An 11,037-nucleotide genomic window follows, 5' to 3' on the forward strand; every position below is an offset into this window, starting at 1 on the left:
CTCCTGGCTGCATCGGGGGCGGGATCAGGCTGTAATGTGTTGTAAATAGAGTCAATGGAAAGACAATGGGCGGAGTAATGGTCAGCTGGAGACTAGAGGCAGTGCTGGGAGGGCTGTAAAGCAAGGGGAAACTCGTCTCCGGTGAGGGAGGGGGGAGCGCTGTGTCAGGTGTAGTACCGGTGATGAGAGGACGGTGACGGGAATCCTCCGGTGTCCGCTATGGAGTTCGCAGAGCTGATCAAACCCCCCCCAGGTGGACAAGGTGGTCCTGTACCGACCCTTCCACCCGCCAGTGGGCGGGACCCTGTGCCTGACGGGTCACCATCTGATCCTGAGCTCCAGACAGGACAACAGTGAGGAGCTGTGGCTGCTCCACTCATGTCGGGCTGTGTTCTTACTTCTTCTACCTCCTATCACCACTGTGAGTCCCGACTCTGCCTAATCCACACTGTCAGTGTCTTCTGCATTCCACCCAGAGAAATATTGCAATATATATATATATATATATATATATAGTTGAAAATCAAATATCGCAATGTACTTTTTTCCCCCAATATCGTGCAGCCCTAAATCCAATACTGTCAAATGGCGTGATCTCTGCACAACAGTAGAAATACAGTCCTGGCCTGACATCACCAAAGAGAAAGTGACACATTTAGCTAGTTTGGCTTTAATTCATTTCACATCCTTCTTTGTAAGTCACTACCACCGAGAAGACAAAAAATGATCCTGTAAAAGAAGATGTTTCATACTTACCTGTCCCCTTGCCTGCTCTTAAACGAGTTGTAAAGTCGGAAGGTTTTTTTATCTTAATACATTCTATGCATTATGATAAAAAGTCCTCAGTGTGCAGCAGCCCCCCTCACACTTATCTGAGGTCCCTCTCCATCCAGCAATGTCCACGAGTATCTCAGCCATCCTAGACTCTCCTTCCCGATTGGCTGAGACACAACAGTGGCGCCATTGGCTCCCACTACAATCAAAGTCAGCTAGCCAATCAAAAGAGAGAGGGGCGGGGTCTGTGTATGAGTGGACACAGGGAGCTGTGACTCAGCTCAGGTGCCCCCATAGCAAGCTGCTTGCTGTGGTAGCACTGAACAGGAGGGAAGGGCCAGGATCACAAAACTACGCCAGAAAATGTTTTCTCCTTTGCTGTGCAAAGCTACCCTAAATATATTCACATTTGACACACTGCCTCCGCCCCCAATGCCTTCTGTGGCTCCTCTCAATGGCTCTTGTGACCTGTAATGTTATGTTATGTAGGCTGGCAAGAAACCTACAGGACACAGTGGGAGTGGGACAGAGGCAGTGGACACACCTGAAGCATGTTAAATACGAAGATACTGCCTGACTTTTAGAAGTATAGGCTTCTATGTTCTTCAATTCCTCCTGCTGGCCTGTGCCACCATAAGACATCGGCACCTGAAGGAGGAACCACTGAACACAGCAAAAGACACAAGCAATCAATTCAAAGACGTGTCAATTGTGACGATCCTTTGGTTTAATTTACACATCAACCAAAAGAAGATTCTATGATTGGATGTTGGGACAGGCAAGTATAAAGTGTCATCTTTTACAGGAGAATCTTTTTTTTTGTTCTATTTTAAGCAAAAGGGTCACTTTAAAAAAACTGCCAAGCATAATAGCTGACATTCAAGCGTTAATCTCAACAAACAGTAGAGTTCACTGGCAATCAATACTTTGTTTATTACCTTTTGCATATCCTCCAGAGTGTAATCAACCTTTGGATGGCTGCTATTGTCTAGCAGCTCAGCTGACACTTCCTCCTCGATCTCATGTGTCTGGAGTGCGGTAACCAGGAGATCCGGCTGTTCTGAGTTCACTGGAGTTGCACTTCTTCCACTCTCTTCCATCTCTATATCGTCACTAGAGTGCATAAGTAGTGTTTCATTAACTTCCTCATCAGTTTTGCTTTCTGTGGAGTCAGTAACATCCAGGCTTGGTGTGGAAGAGCTTACTGCTATGGCGACCAGCGTACACCCTCTGCCTGACAGCTCGTCATCAGAGTTTATTTCGCTTATGCTGCGACTGTCCAGCGATTGCACGCTAAAAGAGTCTATCCTTTCGAAGGCGTCGGATGAAGAGCAACTCTCAGTGAGTTTCTGAAACTCATCCAAACGACCATATTCAACGGAGGGAGATAAAAGCTGGAAAGAATTCTGCATTAAGTTGAGGTTGCCCTTGGCATCGCCCACCTCCTGCCTGGAGCTGACAGAGCTCTCGCTGATCACACTTTCATGATCCAATACTTCAATATCACTAGTTGTGGAGGTGCCAGAGGAGAAGTTGCTAACGGGAGGAGATGGGGTGTTGCTCTGCCTGTCCTCATTTTTTTGGTCTTTTAGATCCAATGCATTGTCCTTAGTTTCTGGTGTAGCCACTGAACCATTAGGCTCCTCTACTGGTTTGGGCTCCAAATGGTCTTCAAGACTTTCAGAATTCCCATCAGGGTCCTGGTTGGTTTCTGTAGGGTCACATTTCTCCTCTGATAAATCCTCTGGGTTCACCAGTATCAAGTCCTCTCCAGATAAGTCAACGTTCTCCAGACTTTCGGTTGGGCTTGTCTGTTGCGATGTTTTTTCAGTATCTTGAGCATTTTCCTGCCTGACTTCGAGTATAGGCGTGGGTGATGTCTGTTTTACTTCTTCTTTTGGTCTTTGAGACTTGGTGGGGGGCTTGGATACCACAGAACTAACTGTACCAGGGCTAACCTCTGGTGAGGAGAGAAAGGCACTGAAAAAATTCTCAGATTCGTCCACTACAGTTCGTCTGACCGGTTTGGTTATGGCCGTCGGCGTCAAAACTACTTGTGTTTGGGTCTCTTCTAAATTTGCTCCCCAGTTGGAATTCTCCCAGCTCCCTTTAAGCGAACTGGTGCCTGAGAATAAAAAAAAAACAAGTGTTAATACCTCCTAAACAGAGCATGACTTTTTTGTGTGATGCACGTTCACTGTAAAAAAAAAATTACAAATATATGTGCAAGCTTTATTTAACTTCTTTGTTATGCAATCTCTACATTGTGAAATGTACAGAATGTCTTCTTTTACAGAAACAGTAATTAAGGCAACCAATGCCCTCTAGCTATAAAATGCAAAGCCTCCACAAAATATTACAGTTGTTTGCATTATTAACCACCTCCTGACCAACCATTGTAGTAAAAGAGCTTGTCAGGGAGCCTATTACTCTAAAAGGATGTTTATAATCCTGCATATCTAAAGAGGGGATGCACACCAGGAGTGCTCCCCGTGTTTGTGAATGCATTGTGCAGCTCAGATCACAGGCAAAATGCACAGAGCCTATTAGAGTGGGTCTGTTCCTTTTGACAGCTGCAGACCAATCACATTGATCATAAGTGTAAACACTGGCTGTGTTTACAAACATCCACCCATTCTCTCTTCCTCTCACAATGGCGGATTGCAGCAGATCAAAGGAAAAAAAGAGAAAGAATAGGGCTTCTTTCACACGGCCGCTCCGGATTTCTTCTCCGTTCTGGTGCTTTTTTTTTTTTTCACGGAGCGGATGACATTTGTGTCATCCGCTCCGTGTGTCCTCATATCAGCCCATCCGTTTGCGGATGATATGCGGACATAATGTAAGTCTATGGCATTGCGGATGTCAGCGGATGACACCGCTGACATCCGATTTTCCTTCCTTTCCGTTTTTTGAACAGATGAAAAAATAGGGTTCTGTTCCGTTCCAAAAAACGGAACAGAACTGAAAGGAGGCAAATCGGATGTCAGCGGATGGTATTCCGCTGACATCCGCAATGCTATTGACTTACATTATGGCCGCAAATCATCCGCAAAAAAATAGGATGATTTGCTGACAAGCAGAGCGCCGTGTGAAAGAGCCCTAGGGCCTCATGTACACTGCTACTTGTAAACGACCGTTTCGGAGCAGTTGGGCGTTTTTTTCAGAAGCCCCTGAACCCTCCTCTATGTTATCTTTTCTGTCCATGTACACAGGGTCGTTTACAGTCATTTAGATGCAGTGGAGTTCAGTGTCATTTTTTGGAAAGCAATTATTTGCGTTCAGGATGTTCAGAACGTGTGTTTACCGGCGTTTCAAACGCAAAACGCGACCGAACGCGTTTAGCGCTTGCGCTTTTCCATTTTAAAGGGGAATGATTTTTTGACCTCTAAAAACGGATCTGAGCGAAAACGCCCGCTAAACGCGGCTGCAAACGCGACACAAAGGACGTTTTAAACGTCCTTTAAATTCCAGTGTTCAAAGGACTTTTTACAACGTCCCGTGTACATGTAGCCTAAGGCAGCAGCAAAATTTCAGACTTATATTCATTCAAGCTGGGGGGGATGTAAAGGGCAACTGACCACACATGACTGTGGGATTGTTTTTATTTTAAAGGTGTGGGGTGTAAAGTGCAAATGACTTCCAATGATTTGGAGGTGGAGGTTTCAAAATGCCACTGACCACCAATGATTGGGGGAAGAAGGAACTTTTTTTTAACGGTAATACGTAGTATTGCTTCTAATAGTAATCATAGCCATGACCACTTTTTGCCTGAACACCTCTGTTTCAATACTGTGCCCCCCCCCCCCCAAAAAAACTCATTGGGGTAGATTACTGCATAACCAAGTAATTGTCATTCAAACTATCACAAAACTAAAAACTAGAAGGGTAATAAAGGGGTGTAACATGCCAGTATTGAGGGTTTAAGGTTCATTATCTAAACTAGCTGAAAAGCACACCTATATCCAAATGATAAAACAACCCAAGCCTGCTAAATCAGCTTCAATAAACCAATTCATGAAAAAACATGATCGATTACTTATTTTTCCTGCAGAAAACTGTGTTCCTAGCTCCCTCATATGATAAAATACAAGGGCACTAAAAACACATTATCAAATACGTCATCTAAAAATTCCCATAGCATTGGAAACATGGTTCCTGTCAGAGGGGAGCCAGTCACCAACTGGCCAGCTTTTTCTAAAGGGGAACATTTATAACTGAAATCACATATACTTCAATGTCAGCCAACATTACGACCTGCATTTTATATCGCACACATAAAATACAGGTCACACAGCAAGTGGCGGCATGTGTGGGAAAGACATCTCCTTTGCTGTGCTGGCCAATCAAGGCGGCTGAAGACCAGTATCCGGAAAAAGCCGAGGGGAACTGTTGGAACTAAGGAGTATTTTTACCTTTGGGTTCACTCTTTCATTTATGCCATTTAAGTGCACAAGGCAGTTGAAATTGGAGTGTACTTCCTTACAAGATCTCTTTCTCTGTGAAAATGGATCTTGGAGACAGTTGTGTCACACTTTGGGTGACCTTTGACCATCAAACTGAAGTGCAGGTTCACACAAAATGAAGCTAAATAAAGAAGGCTATTTAAAGCAGAACTAAACCAAAACCGTTGCATTTGAGACAAGGCTGTGATAGTTCTCACGGTTGCTTGTGGTATCAACCAAACTGTCAACCCATTAAATGGTCGGTGTCACAAACGTAAAGACGGAAGCTTGCTTGGCTGAAAAGTGTTAAAGGGTTTAGTTCCGCTTTAAAGCGGTATTAACTTCTTCCGGCCCGCGCTATAGCCGAAAGACGGCTACAGCGCGGGCTCTAATTTCCGGGAGGCCGTCTTTAAACGGCCTCCCAGTGACAGGCTCCCCGCGCGCTCCCGCGAGCGTGCATCGGGGAAAATCTGTGTCGGCCGTGTCCCTTGGACACAGCCAATCACAGATCGTGGTAAATGGCCAATCACAGCGGCCATTTACCACGTGATCGGCCGTGCAATGAGAGATGATCTCATATGTAAACACATGAGATCATCTCTCATCGCCAGCTCTCCTTCCTCACACAGAGACTGCAGTGTGAGGAAGGAGCAGAGCCGATCAGCCGTTCGGGGACACAGAAAAATGTAATCAGGGCACTGATCACCAGTGTCCTGATTACAACAGAGGTAAATAAAATACAATGTGCCCACCATCAGTGCCCACAGTGCCCTCCATCAGTGCCCCCATCAGTGCCCATAGTGCTGCCAGTCAGTGCCTGCTCATCCAGGCACTGATGAGCACTGACTGGCAGCACTTTGGGCACTGAGTGTGGGCACTGATGATGCTGCCCATCAGTGCCACCCATCAGTGCTCATCAGTGCCACCCATCAGTGTCCAGCAGTGCCACCCATCAGTGTCCAGCAGTGCCACCCATCAGTGCCACCTCTCAGTGCGGCATATTAGTACCTCCTCATCAGTGCCCATCAGTGCAGCCTATCAGTGCCCATCAGTGCCCCCTCATCAGCGCACATCAGTGAAGGAGAAAAAATTTATTTATTTTCAAAATTTACTCGCAGAAAATAAAAAAACTTTTTTTTTTTTTTCAAAATTTTCTGTCTTTTTCTTTTTTTTTTTGTAAGAAATATAAAACCCAGAGGTGATTAAATACCACCAAAAGAAAGCTCTATTTGTGTGAAAAAAATGATAAAAATTTCATATGGGTACAGTGTAGCATGACCGCGCAAAGCGTGAGAGCTCTGAAAGCTAAAAATTGGCCTGGGCAGGAAGGGGGTGAAAGTGCCCGGTAGGCAAGTGGTTAAACCCAAACCCAAAAATGTAATATAATGCAGTTTACCAATCAATACATGTGGTGGCTGTATTTGTTTTCTTTTTTTTACGCTCCCCCCCCCCCCCAGCCGTCTTCAACTTGTGATCTGGGCAGTAACACACCTCCTGTATAATGCCCCGTACACACGTGCAGATTATCTGAAGACTTACTTTTGTCTGCAGACTTACCAAAACCATATAATATGAGGTCAAACCTAAACACTTTCAATTTGTATGCAATCCGGCAGGCCCTTGCGCTACATAGAAAAGGTAAATCTGAAGACAAAAGTCTTCAGATAATCTGCACGTGTGTACGGGGCATTAGAGTGCCCCCACTCTGGACGAAGAAGCACAGGAGGCACCTTTGGACAGCAGCATTGTCAGTCTGGGGGGAGGGGGGAGTGTTAGATGTACTAGCAGATTTAAATACACTAACAAACTGAAGCCAAACTCCAGCTAGCAAACAATTACAGCTAATTTTGTGTTCCTTTCAGGATGAATGTTTTATATAAATAAAAGATGATCACTGTAAACACCCCTGTTAGTGCTGAATGGTTTGTCTCAACCCTCCAACTTCTACATCTGCAGGACTGCTTGTTCTGTTGAAAATCAACAGGCTTACTGGCCAAATCATTAGGTGATGATAAAGGAAAGAAAATTTAGAAAAAGATAACTAATACACCTAAGAATTGGTATGCTGCAATAAATTAAAGTTTGCTTTTGGGTTTGATACTTTCGTTTTGGATAAAGAGGAGAGGGATTAGAACCTCCTGTCATGTTTTTATTGCTGCCTGTGGCCCAGTTAGGGATATTCGCTCTACTTGTTGTTTTCAAGAGAAAATCCCAAATTGTGGGTTGTCTGAAAGGGAGCAATTAAAGTAGAACTAAAAGGTAAAACCCTTTTTTTTTGTTTTGGATAGAGTGGAGAGGGATTAGAACCCCTGTCAGTTTTTTTTATTGCTGTCTGTGCCCCTGTTAGGAAGATTCACCCTCCTTATTTTTCTTGTTTACAGTTATCACTAGGTGGATACAATTCGATGATTTTTTTTTTTTTATCAAATTTATTTTAATAAAATGCTTTTGGAGTAAACATCTATCTAAAGATAGTTTTCTATTTAAAATACATTAAAGATGTAGTTTATTCAGCATGAAATGGAGCTTAGTTATGTAGCATGAGGCTGTATATTCTGCAATATTTACATTTTTGGTAAACGTATTCAATGAATCCAAGCTCTGCAACTTGAGATAACATGAACTGCATTGATGCATTCACACAATTTCACAGTAACTACCAGCAAGAATGAGTCCTTACATTTAAAGAGCACCTGTCATTTCAGATCCATCATGGCATCGCTTGTTAGCAGGCATCCATTCACCTGCTGCTAACATGTCCCTCACCTTGTTGTATCACTGCCGCATCACCAGCCGTCCCATTAAAGTGAATGGGACTGTCGGTGAGGCAACAGCGGGCCAGAGGAGGTGCCGCTGCGGGACAGAGATGACAGGTGCTCTTTAAAAATTATGATTTAAATCAAGCCTTTTTACTAGTGATTTAAAGCGGAGTTCTACCCAATAATGGAAGCTCCTCTTTACTGCTTCCTCCCCCTCCGGTACCACATTTGGCACCTTTTAGGAAGGGGGGGGGTGTTTACCTGTCAAAAACAGGTACCCGCTTCCATTTCTGGGTAAGGGCGCCGCAGCGACCTAGATCATTTGCGGCCCATCCTCCCTACTCCAGCTGCCTTCTGGGAGACACACAGGTCCCAGAAAACAGCGGGTCCATTCAGAAAGCGCAGCGCGACTCGCACATGCGCAGTAGGAAACAGGCTGTAAAGCCACAAGGCTTCACTTCCTGTTTCCCTAAGTATGCCGGTGCCTGCACCCGGAGCCGATGGACAGGTTTTAATTTTATTTCCCCTCAGGCTGGAACTCCAGTTTAAATCATGATTTAAATTGTTTTTTTAAATTGACTTGATTTAAATCAAATCCACCCTGGTTATCACCAAAAGGGAAAGAAAATCCCACATTTTGAGTTGTCAACAGAACAGGAATAGAGCGGAAATCTTCCCATGGGCACACGAGTTCTGGTGACACCCCAGGATTCCTTCTCACTGCCTGGTTTGGGACAGGAAGTGAAGTCTCCCCAATGGGAAGAAAAAAATTAAATAAAAATAAAAGCAAAGGCAGGTAATAACCCTTTATCCAAAATGAAAAAGAAAAAAAAGAGTTGTGCCTTATCAGCTAAGTCCAAACTATGGCCCTCCAGCTGTTCAGGAACTACAATTCCCATCATGCCTAGTTATGTCTGTGAATGTCAGAGATTTACAATGCCTCATGGGAACTGTAGTTCCTGAACAGCTGGGGGGCCATAGTTTGGACACCCATGCGGGTTTAGTTCTACTTTAGGACAGTTACTTGAGACTAAAGCCCCGTACACACGCATCGAAAATTGGCAGGGAATTTTCGTCCAACGTCCGATCTGCCGATTTTCAGCTTGTTAGTATGATGCTTCTGACAACCGACTCCGACCGAAAAAAAATCTGGTGTGCAGGCTATAACATTTTTGTTGGCCGTCAAAAAACACGGCCGATTTTCCTGCAGTCAGTACAGATTGACAGGGAAAAATCTTACGAGCAAGACTGGGCATGCTCAGAGAAGAACGAACACAAAGAAAGCAAACCAACACATGACATCACTACAGAAGCAGAATTTTGTTGGGCGAGAAAATTCGTGTGCAGTCTAGGCACATTCCAACCAACAAAACACCACTCTGGACAAAAGACGGACGATCGGTCGGCCGATAATCGTTGCGTGTGTACGGGGCTTAACAGTGACTGGTTCACTTTGATCAGCAATTCCATGGTGGTACGTTCACCTGAATTTTTCACAGGGGGTGGAGGAGAACACCAGCCGAACGCCACCAATTAATGCCTGGTGAATAGGATTAAAACAAAAGAATGTTTCCAAGGTGGCGTCGCGCTCCCCTCCCCAACCCCCTCCCTTAGGCACTACCAATATGGCACATGCGCAGATGCACCCATGGGCTCTTTTCAGACTTCGGGTCCTGGTACAGCCCATGCCTACCTCTGCTCATGCACCACTTATATCCCACTCCAGTACAAATACAGGGAAGGTATCGGATTTCCCTTGGTACAATCTTTGCACATGCATAGGAAATCCCCTGTGAAGATGTGCAGCAAAAGCTCTCTCTGTACCTGAGTCCTGCAGCACATCTGTGCACAGGGGATGGGGAGCAGGAACTGCAGAGGAAATACAGCAGGAAGAAAAATCCAACATTCCATTCAGGGTGAAGATCTGCTGTAAGGAGTATATGATGAGCTCCACATTGTGAGGGAAGTGACAGCTGTGGGTGTCAGGGAAGTGACAGCTGTGGGTGTCATGGTAACAGTGTGTGAGGAGGGGGGGGGGGGTGCCACCCTTACCGTCCTGGAAAGGGGTGATAATGGAGTCAGCCCAGGCAGTCTCGTCCTCCTTGATGTCCAGCACCCGGTCTATGGACTTCTGCGCCTGGGACAGCGCCTGCTTGGCAAAGCTGGAGAGCTGCGAGGCGTTGAACCAGCTCATAGCGCCGGTCTGCCCTCCGCCGCCTCTCCCCGGGAGCCCAGCCGCCTCCACTTCCCGAACACGTAGCAGTAAACAAATCCCGACCTTGACGTCATCACACGGCGACACTGGCAGCCTTCCTGGCGGCGGCTCACGTGATTGCAGGAGGCGGGGACAACATGTGACCTGTCTGTGTCAGGGAGGATTCCAGAGCCTGGAATAAAATTCTTTCCTAATGCTCCAACCCCCGCTTGTAGAGCTTTAAATGCAGAGAACATAACATACAGTGCCTTGAAAATATATTCATACCCCTTGCAATTTTCTACATTTTTCATGTTATAACCATAAATGTATTTTATTGGGGTTTTATGTGATAGAGACCAACACAAATTGTGAAGCAGAAGGAAAATGATGAATGGTTTTCAAAATGTTTGACAAATAAATATCTGAAAAGTGTGGCTTGCATTTGTATTCAGCCCCCATTAGGGTCCTTTCACATGAGCGGTGCGCCCGGCGGACTCCGTTTTTCTCAGCAGGGATTGATCCGCCGATCCCCACTGAGCAGGCGGATGACAGCTCTGTTTCCGCTTACTTCGCAGAGACAAACCTGTCAGATTCCCGCTCTCCTCTATGGAAGATCGGATGAAAAAGGACCGCCTGTCTGTTTTCTTCCGATCCTCCAGATAGATTGAAAATAGGGTTTCTATCCATCCGGATTTCACGGACAGGATCGGATAGTGACAGGTGTCAGCGTAGATGTCACCACTGACATCCACTGCTCCATAGAGGTACACGGAGCATCCGATCAGGTCCGCCTGAAAAACTGAGAGGCGGACCTGATCAGAAAGCCCATGAGAAAGGGGCCTTACTCTTATACTACTAACTAAAT

At 45.4% G+C, this 11,037-nt stretch overlaps 1 protein-coding gene across 1 annotated transcript in view; it reads right to left on the bottom strand.

The window, feature by feature from the left end:
- Positions 1 to 10,280, bottom strand: part of TMF1 (TATA element modulatory factor 1) — a 57,165-nt gene extending 46,885 nt beyond the window's left edge. The window contains exons 1-2 of the mRNA XM_082265574.1: positions 10,028 to 10,280; positions 1,713 to 2,899 (exon numbers count right to left, since the gene is read on the bottom strand). Of these exons, the coding sequence (XP_082121700.1) occupies positions 1,713 to 2,899; positions 10,028 to 10,169 (1,329 nt within the window). The 5' untranslated portion in view covers positions 10,170 to 10,280. The remainder of the gene's footprint in view (positions 1 to 1,712; positions 2,900 to 10,027) is intronic.
- Positions 10,281 to 11,037: the final 757 nt, after the last annotated feature.

Source organism: Pelophylax lessonae (genome assembly GCF_965119305.1).
Source record: "Pelophylax lessonae genome assembly, chromosome: 8".
Taxonomy (NCBI): Eukaryota; Metazoa; Chordata; class Amphibia; order Anura; family Ranidae; genus Pelophylax; species Pelophylax lessonae.